We start from the raw sequence: 18,503 nt of genomic DNA, 5'->3' as shown, positions 1-18,503 counted from the left end.
GTTTGCGATTGTGGGGTACTTCGGTTTAGGGGTATTAGGATTAGAAGTTAGGCTGACAGCAGTTATATTCAAGGGATCCTATAACTATACATCGCCAATATGGTCAACGATGCTGGGTGTTATCTAAGCCAGCGTCGCGGACCAATGGCGTGTACAGTAAATGCCCCTCAGCAATGCTGCTATGTCAGGATCTTGGAATATTCCAACAGGCTCGCTCGACATCCCTTAGAATATTTTGATGTCTTGTGGCACTTGATCATCGCGGCCTATCTCTATTTTGTATCTGTCTTTCTCTCAATATTTATCTCTCTCTCAATATCTCACGCTAGCTAGGTTTTATTTCTCTTTCTCTCTTTTTCTCTCTTTCTATACATTTTTCTAAATTTCTTTCTCTCTCTCTCCATCTCTATCTCAGCATTTCTCTCTCCCTCTCTATCTTACTCTATCTATATTTCTCACTCTCTATTTTATATCTGTCTTTCTCTCTCTCTTTTTCTCTCTTTCTCAATATTTATCTCTCTCACTCTTGCTCACTCTCTCTTTTTCTCTCTTTCTCCCTTTCTCTCTCAATAGAAATATAAAGATAGGTAGAGAGAGAGAGAGAGATCACTATCTCTCTCTCTCTCTACCTATCTTTATATTTCTATCTATTTCTTTGTATCTCTCTCTTGCTCTTTCTCAATGTCTCTATTTTGTTTTCTCTCCCCCTCTCTAAAGAAAATAAAAAATTTCAAGTTGAAAATCAAAAATGTTCGCACGAGCACTAACCAGACACATGTAAAAAAAAAAAGTTTGAATATCGTGACCACGCTAACGTATTCCCACATAGACCTCAATAGAATGTGAAAAGTGGAAAAAGCCTAAAACTCTTATTTTATCAAATTGATTACCACTGAAAAGAATAAAGGAACAGCTCAAGATGTTACCTATTAATGGTTGAGATTGCCAGATAATACAACGTTGCCTGGGCAAGCATCCTCCTGGAACAATAAAATTTGTGCCAAGTTGTCTTTTCTTCAATTCTGCTATTGGAGATTTACAATTTGAAGATGCTGTAAAAGGTAAAAGTTTTAATAAATGTTGTAGATAGCTTTAAAAAACAATATATATTCTTTTCCTTTACTATATCTCCAAAGGATGGCTGTATGAAAAACATCCTCTATAGTTTGTTCTGACATTTCTGGTGAGTTATTTGGATAAAATAACAGCGAATGATCATTTTTTTAAACACAAAAGAGTTGTCCTCATAAAATTCTTCCAAGCAGTAATGCTAGATAGACTGATGATCCTGGATGCATAGGGGAAATATTACTAATTGTGGTATACTTATTGGAGATAAGGATGACAGTTTTTAAGATTTGCCTATAAACCAGCATGCACTTCAAAGTAATAATTATTTGTCTGTTAATGTAATAAATTAGATGGGAAAGAGGAAGGCCACTAAGTAGTTTATTGCATTAGTCAAGTTGGGAAATTACAAGGGAGTGGATTATTTGCTTTGTGATTTCAGCGCTTAGAAATGGGCAAATATTGGAAATAATACGTAGGGGGATGTGACAGGATGAAGAAAGGGAATGCATGTGGGGGGGTGAAGGAAAATTTGAGTTACGTTTAACTCCAAGGCAGTGGACTTGGACTGATTGGGAGATGGTGATGCCTCTGCCAGTGATAGAAAAGTCAGTAGTTGGGTAGAGCTAGAGGCAGAGTTAAAAAGAGCTCTGCCTTGAACATGTTTAAGTTTAGGTGATGAGAGGCCACCCAGGAAGAAATGCCAGGTAAGCAGCCACTCATGTGAGAAAGGACAGAGGGAGAGAGCAGGGGTGGAGAGGTACCGGGTATTGGATTAAAGAGCCCAGGAACACCACTATTACTTGTGGTTATTTGGAAATCTACAGGAGCGAAAGCGAAAATATCCGGTGTAAGCATCTAATTACACCATTTTGTCAACTGTTTTACTGCCTGTAAAGAGACCTTTCCTGTCTCTTTGGGCCTCTAGACATCACCAGCTCTGGAAGCATTTATTCCTGAACTTTAATTTTGAAGACTCGTTATAGAGTACTTGGCTCTATTAAGAGACATTTTATGTATGCATATCTTTTACCAAGCATTCTTCATGAAATGTTACTTCTATGTTATTAACCATCTATTTTACTCATGTTCTGTTTTATTTAACCAAATCTTTGAATGTTTTGTATTTGTTTTGATTTTTTAATAATTAAAATTGTCTTGATAAAATTTTTAGCATATGCATTTGCATTTACAATTTATTTGTGATACTGCAATTTTTAAGTTTATTAAAGGGATACTGGCTAGCAGGTTCATGGTCAGGGGAATTTTATAAACCTATTTGTGTACCAGTGCTTCCTTTTCATTGTTAAAATAGCTGTTTGTTTTTTTATCTTTTCTCTGGATCAATTATAAAGGTAGCACTGTATCTCAAAATTGCGCTAGACCCTAACCTTTTGTTTTGCTTCCCAAACACTGGCTCTCCCCCCTCCAATCTATTATGAATGCTTCAGCAAGACTCATCCACCTAAGTCGTCAAACCACATCAGCTGCTCCACTCTGCCAATCTCTACACTGGCTATCCATACAATTTAGAATGCAATTTAAAGTATTAACTCTAACCAATAAAGCACTCAACAACCTCGCTCCCAACTATATTTCCTCTCTCATATCCAAATACTCTGTCTTCTTCGATAAACCTCTGACCTATGTCCCTCAATAACCATTTGTAACATTCTAATTCTTAAAGGCTCCTGAAATTATTTGGTATGTTTATTTATTGCAAAACTTTAAAAAGGTATTTTATTTGCAAGATGTCCATTCAATAAAAAAACATTATTCAGTTTTACTTAGATTGCTTCTTAACATTAATTTGTGCTCGGCTATTTAGCTGAGGCTTCAGTATTATAATATAACATTTAGGTGCAAATATACATAACAAAACACCAGAAGTGGAGGCTAGAATGCTAAATATTTCTACAGCTATAACATATTTGCCTTTAGTACTAAGGTATGATGGGATAAAGGAGACCCAGATACTGCAAAACACTAACATGCTAAAGGTAATGTATTTCGACTCATTGAAGCTGTCTGGCAATTTCCGTGCTAAAAAGGCAATAATGAAGCTAAATAACGCTAATATTCCAACGTATGAAACCACCAGAAAGAATGCAATGACGTGACCTTCATTACACAGCAGGATTATTGATCCAGGTGAAGTCTTTATATCAATATCCACAAATGGTGGGTAACATGATAACCAAGTAAAACATATCACAAGTTCCCCCAAGGAGCAGACAAAAACCAGTGCAGTTGACATCTTAGATCCCATCAGTTTCTTTAATTTACTTCCAGGCTTTGTGGCATTAAAGGCAATTACAACTGTCATTGTTTTCCCAAGAATAGCAGAAATTGCAACAGTGGAAACAAATCCAAAGGTCGGTTGTCTCAGACGACACAATAGCTGCACAGGTTTTCCAATAAACAAAAATGTACAGACATAAGATAAAATAAGGGCCACAAGCAGGATGTAGGTGAGGTTACGATTATTAACTCTAACTATGGGAGTGTCCCTGTGTTTAATAAAAATCCACAACACTACAATTGTGATCAGAAGAAAAAGGGAAGCAAAGCACGCTAAACTCATGCCCAATGTATCTTCATAGGATAGAAAGTCTATAGTGCGTCTGATGCATTCATTTCTTGCGGGATTAGACCAGTGATCTTCAGGGCACTTCTCACAGTTCTCCATACCTGAAAGTAATTGGCATTATTTTATTATCACTCTAAAGAACATTGTCTCAAGTAAAAAACAAACTAACGCCTAGATTTAGAGTTTTGCAGCCAAAGGGGTGCGTTAGCTACGCGTGCTTTTTTCTGGCCGCACCTTTTAAATACCTCTGGTATTGAGAGTTCACAGAATGGCTGCGTTAGGCTCCAAAAAAGGAGCGTAGAGCATATTTAACGCAACTTCAACTCTCGATACCAACGGTGCTTACGGATGCGGCCAGCTTCAAAAAAACGTGCTCGTGCACGATTCCCCCATAGGAAACAATGGGGCTGTTTGAGCTGAAAAAAAAACTAACACCTGCAAAAAAGCCGCGTTCAGCTCCTAACGCAGCCCCATTGTTTGCTATGGGGAAACACTTCCTACGTCTGCACCTAACACTCTAACATGAACCCCGAGTCTAAACACCCCTAACCTTACACTTATTAACCCCTATTCTGCCGCCCCCGCTATCGCTGACCCCTGCATATTATTATTAACCCCTAATCTGCCGCTCCGTAAACCGCCGCTAATTACATTATCCCTATGTACCCCTAATCTGCTGCCTCTAACACCGCTGAACCCTATATTATATTTATTAACCCCAAATCTGCCCCCCACAACGTCGCCTCCACCTGCCTACACTTATTAACCCCTAATCTGCCGAGCGGACCGCACCGCTATTATAATAAAGTTATTAACCCCTAATCCGCCTCACTAACCCTATAATAAATAGTATTAACCCCTAATCTGCCCTCCCTAACATCGCCGACACCTAACTTCAAACATTAACCCCTAATCTGCCGACTGGAGCTCACCGCTATTCTAATAAATGTATTAACCCCTAAAGCTAAGTCTAACCCTAACACCCCCCTAAGTTAAATATAATTTAAATCTAACGAAATTAATTAACTCTTATTAAATAAATTATTCCTATTTAAAGCTAAATACTTATCTGTAAAATAAATCCTAATATAGCTACAATATAAATTATATTTATATTATAGCTATTTTAGGATTTATATTTATTTTACAGGTAACTTTGTATTTATTTTAACCAGGTACAATAGCTATTAAATAGTTAAGAACAATTTAATAGCTAAAATAGTTAAAATAATTACAAAATTACCTGTAAAATAAATCCTAACCTAAGTTACAATTAAACCTAACACTACACTATCAATAAATTAATTAAATAAAATACCTACAATTACCTACAATTAAACCTAACACTACACTATCAATAAATTAATTAAATACAATATCTACAAATAAATACAATGAAATAAACTAACTAAAGTACAAAAAATAAAAAAGAACTAAGTTACAAAAAATAAAAAAATATTTACAAACATTAGAAAAATATTACAACACCGATCGATCCAGAGCTCTTCTGGATCGATCGGTGAACCTGGTATGGTGAAGATAAGGTAGGAAGATCTTCAGGGGCTTAGTGTTAGGTTTATTTAAGGGGGGTTTGGGTTAGATTAGGGGTATGTGGGTGGTGGGTTGTAATGTTGGGGGGGGGGGTATTGTATGTGTTTTTTTTACAGGCAAAAGAGCTGAATTCTTTGGGGCATGCCCCGCAAAGGGACCTGTTCAGGGCTGTTAAGGTAAAAGGGCATTTTTTTTATTTTGGGGGTCTTTGTTATTTTATTAGGGGGCTTAGATTAGGTGTAATTAGTTTAAAATTGTTGTAATATTTTTCTGATGTTTGTAAATATTTTTTTATTTTTTGTAACTTAGTTCTTTTTTATTTTTTGTACTTTAGTTAGTTTATTTCATTGTAGTTATTTGTAGATATTGTATTTAATTAATTTATTGATAGTGCAGTGTTAGGTTTAATTGTAACTTAGGTTAGGATTTATTTTACAGGTAATTTTGTAATTATTTTAACTATTTTAGCTATTAAATAGTTCTTAACTATTTAATAGCTATTGTACCTGGTTAAAATAAATACAAAGTTACCTGTAAAATAAATATAAATCCTAAAATAGCTATAATATAATTATAATTTATATTGTAGCTATATTAGGATTTATTTTACAGGTAAGTATTTAGCTTTAAATAGGAATCATTTATTTAATAAGAATTAATTTATTTTGTTAGATTTAAATTATATTTAATTTAGGGGGGTGTTAGGGTTAGATTTAGCTTTAGGGGTTAATACATTTATTAGAATAGAGGTGAGCTCCAGTCGGCAGATTAGGGGTTAATGTTTGAAGTTAGGTGTCGGCGATGTTAGGGAGGGCCGATTAGGGGTTAATACTATTTATTATAGGGTTATTGAGGCGGGAGTGAGGCGGATTAGGGGTTAATAACTTTATTATAATAGCGGTGCGGTCCGTTCGGCAGATTAGGGGTTAATAAGTGTAGGCAGGTGGAGGCGACGTTGAGGGGGGCAGGTTAGGGGTTAATAAATATAATGTAGGGGTCGGCGGTGTTAGGGGCAGCAGATTAGGGGTACATAAGTATAACGTAGGTGGCGGTCAGCAGATTAGGGGTTAATTATTGTAGGTAGCTGGCGGCGACGTTGTGGGGGGCAGGTTAGGGATTAATAAATATAATATAGGGTTCGGCGGTGTTAGGGGCAGCAGATTATGGGTACATAAGGATAACGTAGGTGGCGTTCGGCAGATTAGGGGTTAATTATTGTAGGTAGCTGGCGGCGACGTTGTGGAGGGCAGGTTGGGGTTAATAAATATAATATAGGGGTCGGCGGTGTTAGGGGCAGCAGATTAGGGGTACATAAGGATAACGTAGGTGGCGGTCGGCAGATTAGGGGTTAAAAAAATTTAATCGAGTGGCGGCGATGTGGGGGGACCTCGGTTTAGGGGTACATAGGTAGTTTATGGGTGTTAGTGTACTTTAGAGCACAGTAGTTAAGAGCTTTATAAACCGGCGTTAGCCCAGAAAGCTCTTAACTACTGACTTTTTTCTGCGGCTGGAGTCTTGTCGTTAGATTTCTAACGCTCACTTCAGCCACGACTCTAAATACCGGAGTTAGAAAGATCCCATTGAAAAGATAGGATACGCAATTGACGTAAGGGGATCTGCGGTATGGAAAAGTCGTGGCTGGAAAGTGAGCGTTAGACCCTTTCCTGACTGACTCCAAATACCGGCGGTAGCCTAAAACCAGCGTTAGGAGCCTCTAACGCTGGTTTTGACGGCTACCGCCAAACTCTAAATCTAGGCCTAAGTAAATGAAAATATTGCACAATCCAAACAATACAATACATATTAAAGAAATAATAATAATTATGAGGAAAAAAAATAACTATCTGTGGGTTTATCAATATCTATCAGTTGAGGCTTTTTCAGCTCTTTTTTCAGAAAAAAAGGCCATGTTTCTATTTGACATGATCACAGTAGCGTGTTTTGTCCTATTTCCTAAATCTAAGTTTGCATGTTCAGCAACTTGATAAAAGCTGTATTTTTACTATGGGGCCGGAATCTTCTTGATGATCACAATTCCTTTTCAAAAGACTTTTCAACACCTTTTTGAAACCAATGTTGGCTTTTCAAGTTTAACACTTTAAGGCACTTGATAAAGCCCCCAAATTGTATTTCAACACTAGTTAGATTGATTATATTGTGATGCACATGTGCAAGACACTCCAAAATGGCAAAAGAAGACATTTTAGAGGTGTATTATCATACATTGTATTGATTCATTAAAGATCTATTCATCACTATTGTACAATACTTCACAAAAGTGTGCATGAGTGAAAGATTTGGTCCGGCCAAATGTTTTGTACCGAATATTCAACAAACTTTTTGAATATTCGGCTACTGTGCAATTTTGTATTTGCGTGATCTAAAAACAATATGAAGACTAACGGCTAGATTACGAGTTTTTCGTTAGAGGCTATGCAGTGCTAACAAGCAGTTTATTCTCACCGCTCACTTACATACAGCGCTGGTATTACAGGTTTTTACAAACCCGGCGTTAAAAGACAAAAAGTGAGCGTAGAGCAAAATTTAGCTCCACACTTCAATTCAATACCAGCGCTGCTTAAGTCAGCGGTGAGCTGGTCGTACGTGCTCGTGCACGATTTCCCAATAGGGATCAACGGGGAGAGCTGGCTGAGAAAAAATCTAACACCTGCAAAAAAGCAGAGTGAAATTCAGTAACGCAGCCCTATTGGTTCCTATGGGGAAATTAAAATTTATGTCTACACCTAACACCCTAACATGAACCCCGAGTCTAAACACCCCTAATTTTACACTTATTAACCCCTAATCTACCCCCCCCCGAAATCGCCGCCACCTACATTATACTAATTAACTATTAATCTGCCGCTCCGGACATCGCCGCCACCTATATTTTACTTATGAACCTCTAATCTGCTGCCCCCAACATCGCCGACACCTACATTATTTTTATTAACCCCTAATCTGCCGCCCCCGAGATCGTCGCCACCTACCTACACTTATTAACCCCTAATCTACTGCCCCAATGTCGCTGCCACTATTATAAATTTATTAACCCCTAAACCTAAGTCTAACCCTAAAGCTAACACCACCTAACTTAAATATAATTTAAATATAATTTAAATAAATCTAAATAAAATTCCTATCATTAACTAAATAATTCCTATTTAAAACTAAATACTAATAGTTACATTGTATCTATCTTAGGGTTTATTTTTATTTTACAGGCAAGTTTGTATTTATTTTAACTAGGTAGAATAGTTATTAACTATTTAATAACTACATAGCTAAAATAAAGACAAATTTACCTGTAAAATAAAACCTAACCTAAGTTATACTAACACCTAACACTACCCTACAATTAAATAAATTAACTAAATTAAAAACAATTAAATAAATTAAATTAGCTAATTCACAAAAAAACCCCACTAAATTACAGAAAATAATAAACAAATTACAGATCTTTAAACTAATTACACCTAATCTAAGAGCCCTATCAAAATAAAAAAAGACCCCCAAAATAAAAAAAAAACCTTGCCTAAACTAAATTATCAATAGCCCTTAAATGTGCCTTTTGCAAGGCATTGTCCCATCAGCTCTTTTACCTGTAAAAAAAAAATACAAACACCCCCCCAACAGTAAAGCCCACCACCCACACAACCAACCCCCCAAATAAAATACTATATACTAAAAAAAACTAAGCTCCCCATTGCCCTGAAAAGGGCATTTGGATGGGCATTGCCCTGAAAAGGCAGAACCCTAATCAAAAAAATAAAACCCACCCAATACACCCAGTCAATAGGATTGAGCTCGCATTCTATTGGCTGATTGGATCAGCCAAAAGGATTGAAGTTAAATCCTATTGACTGATTGCATCAGCCAAAAGGATTTTTCTACCTTAATTCTGATTGGCTGATAGAATTCTCTCAGCCAATTGGAATCTAAGGGACGCCATCTTGGATGATGTGACTTAAAGGAACCGTCACTCAGTAAGAAGACTCCGGATGAAGAGGATGCTCCGCGTCGTATGTCTTGAAGATGGAGCCGCTCTGCGTCGGATGGATAAAGATAGAAGATGCAGTCTGGATAAATAGTAAACTATTGGGTGACATCCCCTTTTTAAGGTCCCAGTACAGGGGAGGGAATGGTCTCTGATGAAGCGCATTTACGCATGCGCGAAACACGTCAGGTATTAGGGAGCACCGTATTGTCCATCACTGGCTCTGTTCCAATAAACCTTTGGATCTACGTTACATCGGGACTCAGTGTTTGATTTTTTCCTCACTACATGTGCAACTAGTGCTTTGAAGCGCCGCTTTATGCTGAGTCCCCTCTATTACTCTAGTTCTAAGTACTCACAGTTTCATCCACATATGGTTCTGGTCTATAAGTAACAGCCGGGGGTTTCCTAGGAGCCATGTACCAGCACGAACGTGACAGACGTGATTGGAGATTTGGCTTAGACTTAGAGATGCTGGCGCATACTGATGGCATCAACCACCAATGCCTAACCTCACTGTCAGTACAGGAGAGCGAACACCGACCAGCCATTACTTCACAGAGGATGACTGAACTGCTTGAAATCTACAGGGGGTCCTACTCTGGATCAGAAGCATCAGTCATCCACCTCAGCACCAATACAAGATAAGTGGCGTAGTGACACCGTCAGCTCCATAATCGGTACCCCACAACTAAGGCTGACTACGGACACCACCATAAGACCACCAACTGTTAGTACTATCTTGCACATAAAGGTCACTATAGAGACCCAAAACATATGTACTGCTCTCCCTGTGACATACAGAGGAGTTTCCCATAAAAACTAATTTCAGCGTTTTAGACTACCAATGACCAGGCAGTGTGAAAAACACACCAAGCACTGAGTTTAACATCAAATGCACCTATATGACAAATGGACATTGTTCCTAATACACTGAACTGTAATGAGATGGGACAGTAATTGAACACAAAACACTGGTCTAAAGGATTGTGGGTACATTGTGAAATACAACTCACCTGAGGGAGTAACCAGACCTCTTCTCTCATATGGACTACAAAACTAACTTCAACTACCAATAGTTATATACTATTTACTGTTTCATTGTGCATTATAACACAATTTTTTTTCTTTGTGCATTATAACACAATTTTTTTTCTTTGTGCATTATAACACTGATTTTCATATGTTGCATATGCTATTACACAATACATGATTTAACAACATATGCTAGCGTTAGCTAATAGAAGGAAGTTTTTCATATTTTGAGAGTAATTAAAATTCTTCTTTTCCCTCTACTTTGCTTTGAGACTATACTACTTTTATAATATATCACTTTACATTTTTTGTTTCTTGACTTTAATGGGGTATTTATACCCTATCTTAAATATATTTTTAGGAAAAGTAGTTTCTAGCTGCATTGTGATCATTATGGCTGAAAGTAACAATCCCACTGGGGTATTAGATATTGATAGAAGAAAGTACATAATTAATGTAGCCTTTAAAGGTGACTCCCTTCCAACAGATAATATAGCAGAAGGGGATTTGACATCTATATTCTCTAATTCAGAGAATAAAAATGATAAGGAAACTAATCTTTGGTGGGACATTGAGTTCCTAGATCTATACATTCAAGAAAATAAAGTTCCTAGAGAACTTAGGAGGAAGAAGTACCCATCAATTGTACTACATATCCCGGAATTCATGGAAGAGTGGAATGATAATCTTACTAGTTGCTCCATTATCCTCATGATAATGGACATAACGAAGAAGAAAGGGAAAACATTTTAGTGCAGATTGATGCCTTACTTACCACCCTTAAGCCCTTTCAAAATACCAAAAAAGTGCAACACTTATACAGATTCCTAGTGATCTGATAGTTGTATGGCAACAACCCTTTTGAATATATAATAGTTTCGTGTAGCTACTATGTATTAAATACAGTTCACACTGAGAACTATGGAAAGCTACTATGCAGCACAAATAAATAAATAAATAAATATATATATATATATATATATATATATATATATATATATATATAGTGGGGCAAAAAAGTATTTAGTCAGCCACCAATTGTGCAAGTTCTCCCACTTAAGAAGATGTGAAAGGTTAGAATTTTCATCATAGGTATATCTCAACTATGAGAGACAAAATGTGGAAACAAATCCAGACAGTCACATTGTCTGATTTGGAAATAATTTATTTGCAAATTATGGTGGAAAATAAGTATTTGGTCAATATCAAAAGTTCATCTCAGTACTTTGTTATATATCCTTTGTTGGCAATGACAGAGGTCAAACGTTTTCTGTAAGTCTTCACAAGGTTGTCACACACTGTTGCTGGTATGTTGGCCCATTCCTGCATGCAGATCTTCTCTAGAGCAGTGATGTTTTGGGGCTGTCGCTGGGCAACACAGACTTTCAACTCCCTCCAAAGGTTTTCTATGGGGTTGAGATCTGGAGACTGGCTGGGTCACTCCAGGACCTTGAAATGCTTATTACGAAGCCATTCCTTCATTGCCCGGGCGGTGTGTTTGGGATCATTGTCATGCTGAAAGACCCAGCCACGTTTCATCTTCAATGTCCTTGCTGATGGAAGGAGGTTTGCACTCAAAATCTCTCAATACATGGTTCCATTCATTCTTTCATGTACACGGATCAGTTGTCCTGTTCCCTTTGCAGAGAAACAGCCCCAAAGCATGATGTTGCCACCTCCATGCTTCACAGTAGGTATGGTGTTCTTTGGTTGCAACTCAGCATTTTCTCTCCTCCAAACACGACAAGTTGTGTTTCTACCAAACAGTTCTACTTTGGTTTCATCTGACCATATGACATTCTCCCAATCCGCTTCTGGATCATCCAAATGTTCTCTAGCATACTTCAGATGGACCCGGACATGTACTGGCTTAAGCAGGATCACATCTGGCACTGTAGGATCTGAGTCCCTGGCGGCGTAGTGTGTTACTGATGGTAGCCTTTGTTACATTGGTCCCAGCTCTCTGCAGGTCATTCAATAGGTCCCCCGTGTGGTTCTGGGATGTTTGCTCACTGTTCTTGTGATGATTTTGACTCCACGGGTTGAGATCCTGCATGGAGCCCCAGATCGATGGAGATTATCAGTGATCTTGTATGTCTTCCATTTTCTAATTATTGCTCCCACAGTTGATTTCTTCACACTAAGCTTCTTGCCTATTGCAGATTCAGTCTTCCCAGCCTGGTGCAGGTCTACAATTTTGTTTCTGGTGTCCTTCGACAGCTCTTTGGTCTTCACCATAGTGGAGTTTGGAGTGTAACTGTTTGAGATTGTGGACAGGTGTCTTTTATACTGATAACAAGTTCAAACAGGTTCCATTAATACAGGTAATGAGTGGAAGACAGAGGAGCCTGTTAAAGAAGAAGATACAGGTCTGTGAGAGCTAGAAATCTTGCTTGTTTGTAGGTGACCAAATACTTATTTTCCACCATAATATGCAAATAAATTCTTTCCAAATCAGACAATGTGATTGTCTGGATTTGTTTCTACATTTTGTCTATCATAGTTGAGGTATACCTATGATGAAGATTACAGGCCTCTCTCTCTTCTTCTTAAGTGGGAGAACTTGCACAATTGGTGGCTGACTAAATACTTTTTTGCCCCACTGTATATATATATATATATATATATATATATAAAATAAATTCACTTTTAGGAAAAAAAAACTAATTTCCTTAATGCAATAATGACTTGTACACTAAGGAAAAAAGTAAATAAACCATAATGCAATAATGACTTGCACATTAAAGGGAAAAGTAAAATAATCCTTTATACTAGCAAAAAGATTTTAGGCAGAGGTTTGAATGATACTTGAAGTTTTAGTTGAATTTCTCTGAATTCTGTGCTACTGTAAAAAAGGGTTAAGATTCTTGTGCAGCTGCATTCTGAATGAAAGCTGGAGGAGGGATCTCTGGATTGCATTTCAGGAGTGATTGAAGAGATTTAAAAGATATCCTTGTGCAGCATGCAAAAATAGTCCCAAAGGCTGTGTACTGTTATCAAGAAACAGAGCATTCCCAGACTGGCAGTTGTTTTTCTCACTGTAGCAATGGATCAGAATATAACTCAATAAAGTTATACCAAAACGTACATGAAATTAACATACAATCCTACAGAGAAATATAAAACATAACCCACTTGATACATCGGTAGAAGAGGGCTTACTTACAAAGGAATTAGCAGAGTTTTGCCTTATTGATTATCCCACTATACCCACCTTTCACCTAGTCCCTAAGATTCACAATACCTTGCTGAACGTACCTGGCAGACCCATTGTGGCCCGTAGAGGGTCACTATGCGAAAGAGTGGGAGACTGGTTGGATAATGTTCTCCAACCAATAGTGAAGTCCTTACCAGGATACATTCGAGACAGAACACACATAGGGGCCTAGTTATCAAGCCGTCAACCTCAAATACGCTGGAATTCCACAGCGTATTTGTGGCGAGGCTGATTCGCCTTAGTTATCAAAGGCTCGAGACCGGCAAAAGTAGAATTTTGTGACGTAAACTTCGATCCGCCGGACTCAGTCTGACACAGATCGATTCTTACGTCACTCCAGATGTTCCGCACACAAGTGCGGCACAATCTCACTAATTTTGCTAGTTATCAAAAAACTAGCAGGTACGCTCGGCACTTTTACGGCCCAGCGTACCTGGTTTTCAAAGCGCCAGCCTGGAGGCAGCGGATCCCATAGGAATCAATGGGAGTCTGACCATAGCGAAAGTACAAGTTCGCTGCTGACAGACATCCCATTGATTCCTATGGGAGCTGTCTACACCTAACACCCTTACATGTACCCCGAGTCTAAACACCACTAATCTGTCCCCCCTACACCGCCGCAACTAAATAAAGTTATTACCCCCTAAACCGCCGCTCCCGGAGCCCACCGCAACTATAATAAATGTATTAACCCCTAAACCGCCGCTCCCGGAGCCCACCGCAACTATAATAAATGTATTAACCCCTAAACCGCCGCTCCCGGAGCCCACCGCCACCTACATTATACCTATTAACCCCTATCCTGCCCACCTATACCGCCGCCCTCTATAATAACGTTATTAACCCCTAAACCTAAGTCTAACACTAACCCTAATGCCCCCTTTACTTAAATATTAATTAAATAAATCTAAATAATATTTCTATTATTAACTAAATTAATCCTATTTAAAACTAAATGCTTACCTGTAAAATAAACCCTAATATAGCTACAATATAAATAATAATTATATTGTAGCTATCTTAGGATTTATTTTTATTTTACAGGCAACTTTCAATTTATTTTAACTAGGTCCAATAGCTATTAAATAGTTATTAACTATTTAATAGCTTACCTAGCTAAAATAAAGAGAAATTTACCTGTAAAATAAAAACTAACCTAAGTTACAATTACACCTAACACTACACTATACTTTAATATATTAATCCTATTTAAAACTAAATACTTACCTATAAAATAAACCCTAAGATAGCTGCAATATAATTAATAATTACATTGTAGCTTGGAATTACATCTTGGAATCAGCCAATCAGATTGAGCTCGCATTCTATTGGCTGTTCCGATCAGCCAATAGAATGCGAGCTCAATCTGATTGGCTGATTGGATCAGCCAATCGGATTGAACTTGAATCTGATTGGCTGATTCCATCAGCCAATCAGATTTTTCCTTCCTTAATTCCGATTGGCTGATAGAATCCTATCAGCCAATCGGAATTGAGGGGACGCCATCTTGGATGACGTCCCTTAAAGGAGCCTTCATTCATCGTAGTCCGTCGGTGAAGAAGGAGGTTCCGCGTCGGCGGAAGGAAGATTCAAGACCCGGCTTGGAAGATGACATCGCCCGGATCGAAGACTTCTTCAGCGCCGCCTGGATGATGACTTCATCGGATGGAAGATTTCTTCAGCGCCCCTTGGATGATCACTTCTGCCGGTCCGGATGTCCACTTGGGTTCCATCGCTGCTCGGCTGAGTGAAGACGACTCAAGGTAGGATGATCTTCAGGGGATTAGTGTCAGGTTTTTGTAAGGGGGGTTTGGGTTAGATTAGGGGTATGTGGGTGGTGGGTTTTAATGTTGGGGGGGTTGTATTTTTCATTTACAGGCAAAAGAGCTGAACTTTTGGGGGCATGCCCCCACAAATGGCCATTTTAAGGGCTGGTAAGGTAAAAGAGCTTTGAACTTTATTTAATTTACAATAGGGTAGGGCATTTTTTTTATTTTGGGGGGGTTTGTTATTTTATTAGGGGGCTTAGATTAGGTGTAAGTAGCTTAAAATTGTTGTAATATTTGTAAAATGTTTGTAACTTATTTTTTTATTTTCTGTAACTTAGCTTTTTTTATTTTTTGTACTTTAGTTAGTTTATGTAATTGTATTTAATTGTAGTTATTTGTAGGTAGTTTATTTAATTAATTTAATGATAGTGTAGTGTTAGGTTTAATTGTAACTTAGGTTAGGATTTATTTTACAGGTAATTTTGTATTTCTTTTAGCTAGGTAGCTATTAAATAGTTAATAACTATTTAATAACTATTCTAACTAGCTAAAATAAATACAAAGTTACCTGTAAAATAAATATAAATCCTAAGATAGCTACAATATAATTATTATTTATATTGTAGCTATCTTAGGGTTTATTTTACAGGTAAGTATTTAGTTTTAAATAGGAATAATTTATTTAATGATAGTGTAGTGTTAGGTGTAATTGTAACTTAGGTTAGTTGTTATTTTACAGGTTAATTTCTCTTTATTTTAGATAGGTAAGCTATTAAATAGTTAATAACTATTTAATAACTATTGTACCTAGTTAAAATAAATTGAAAGTTGCCTGTTAAATAAAAATAAATCCTAAGATAGCTACAATATAATTATTATTTATATTGTAGCTATATTAGGGTTTATTTTAAAGGTAAGTATTTCGTTTTAAATAGGATTAATTTAGTTCATAATATAAATATTATTTAGATTTATTTAATTAATATTTAAGTTAGGGGGCGTTAGGGTTAGTGTTAGACATCAGTTTAGGGGTTAATAAATTTATTACAGTGGTGGCGTCGTAGTGGGGGGCAGGATAGGGTTTAATAAATTTATTATAGGTGGCGACGGTGTAGGGGGGCAGGATAGGGGTTAATAGGTTTAATATAGGTTGCGGCGGGTTCAGGGAGCGGCGGTTTAGGGGTTAAACTATTTATTTAGTTGTGGCGAGGTGCGGGATCAGCAGGATAGGGGTTAATAATTTTATTATAGAGGGCGACGGTATAGGGGGGGCAGGATAGGGGTTACTAGGTATATTGTAGGTGGCGGTGGGCTCCGGGAGCGGCGGTTTAGGGGTTAATACATTTATAAGAGTTGTGGCAGGGTCTAGGAGCGGCGGTTTAGGGGTTAGTAACTATATTGAGTTGCGGGAGGCTCCTGGGGCGCCGGTATAGGGGGTAGAACAGTGCAGTTTAGTGTGGGTGCTTAGTGACAGGCTAGCAATAGCTGGGAAAAAGCCGAAGAGCAGCGAGATTGGATGAGTGATAACTCTCACAGTCCGCTGCTCATCGCCCCGCGGCTTTTTGACAGCTTTATTTGATAACTTAGGCGAACGTATTCAAGGTCCGCGGCGGCGAAGGTAGGCGAGCTTAGGCGGATGTATTGGGCCGGCGAAGCCAGAAAAGTAGACGGCTTGATAACTACCCCCATAATTCAACAACTGAGTGAAGTCAAATGGCATAGTAATTACAAATGGCTTGCCATAGACGTATCCGCATTATATTCAAATATACCTCATGAGGAAGGACTGAAAGCACTTGAACACATGCTCAAACTTTACACCAGTTTCCCAGACACATTTATAATCTTTCTTGTACAATTAACACAGTTTCTGCTTACCCATAACTACTTTGTCTTCAAGGGCCATTATTACCTTCAACAATGTGGTACGGCGATGGGGGCTAAATTTGCCCCTCATATGCCAAGATATATATGGGATACTTTGAAACCCTATATGTGTTTGGTGGCTGCCTAGCCCTAGAAGACAAAGTAGTTATACATGGTTGATTCATTGATGAGCTCATACTTATCTACAAAGATGATGGTAACTTATCCATAGAAGATATGATACAATATTTTAATAACAATGAGCTCAAATTAGAGTTCACATTTAAGATGAGTGACACATCAATAAAATGTTTGGACTTAAGATTGGATCATGATCAAAAGGACAAAATCATTACCAGTACATTCAGGAAGCCCCTAGCTAGAAATACCATACTAAGAGCTGACTCCTACCATGCCCCTAATATGAGAAGAGACATTCCTAAGGTACAATAGTTTCGCATTTGGGGAAACTGCACTACCTTAACACGATATATTAAACAAGCAGACGAGTTAACAAAAAGATTAATAGCTAGAGGCTATAATAAAAACACACTCAATAACATCAAACTGCAAGTAGCTAGGCTTGATAGACAAACTCTTCTTAATAACACTACCAGAAGAAACAAAAATAAAACAAAACACACCCAGATACCAAGATGAGAGACATGACAAAAGATAACATATATTTGTTTATGAAATATAGCAACCAATTTTATGCCATTTCCAATCTTATCAGAAACTATTTACTAGTTCTCAATAGGGACATTTCCCTAAAAAACATACTTGAAAATGGTATAAAACATGTGGCAAAAAGAGCTCCTACTATAGGTGACATGTCACTAAAAAATTCCATAAAAAGGTGAACATCACCACCAACAGATTGTCATTTATTAAGGGCAACTATAGGTGTATGCGAGTTCCATGCAGAATCTGTTCCCATACAAAGAAGAGCCTTACATTCACCTCTACACAAACTAACAAAACATATTACATCAAACAGAGAATAGACTGCACGTCTAAGTATGTGATATACCTGATTACATGTAAACATTGTCTAAAACAGTATGTAGGCATCACAACTCGACCTCTCAAAGACAGAATTAGAGAGCACTTGAACTAAATTAAAGACACACCCAGAACTCCAGTAGTGAAACACTTTCACTTACATGAACAAGGTATATCCAACTTTTCTTACATTAAACTCCCTCCTTGACCCACTGCAATCTGGATTTCACCCCATCACTCCATAGAGACAGCAATTGTTAAGGTTGTCAACAACCTACTTACAGCAAAATCCAAAGGCCACTTCTCTCTGCTTATCCTCCTTGATCTGTCTGCAGCCTTTGATACTGTCAACCACCCTCTTTTGCTGCAAACCCTCCAATCCTATCTGTCTTACCGTACCTTTAG

At 37.7% G+C, this 18,503-nt stretch overlaps 1 protein-coding gene across 1 annotated transcript in view; it reads right to left on the bottom strand.

Moving 5' to 3' along the window:
* Positions 1 to 2,851: 2,851 nt before the first annotated feature.
* Positions 2,852 to 18,503, bottom strand: part of LOC128666088 (vomeronasal type-2 receptor 26-like) — a 99,134-nt gene continuing 83,482 nt past the window's right edge. Inside the window, exon 4 of the mRNA XM_053720484.1 lies at positions 2,852 to 3,759. Within this exon, the coding sequence (XP_053576459.1) occupies positions 2,852 to 3,759 (908 nt within the window). The remainder of the gene's footprint in view (positions 3,760 to 18,503) is intronic.

The sequence above is a fragment of the Bombina bombina genome, chromosome 1 (genome assembly GCF_027579735.1).
Source record: "Bombina bombina isolate aBomBom1 chromosome 1, aBomBom1.pri, whole genome shotgun sequence".
Classification (NCBI taxonomy): Eukaryota; Metazoa; Chordata; class Amphibia; order Anura; family Bombinatoridae; genus Bombina; species Bombina bombina.
Note: the sequence above shows the minus strand (reverse complement) of the source record. Positions and strands in the feature narration are given on the sequence as shown.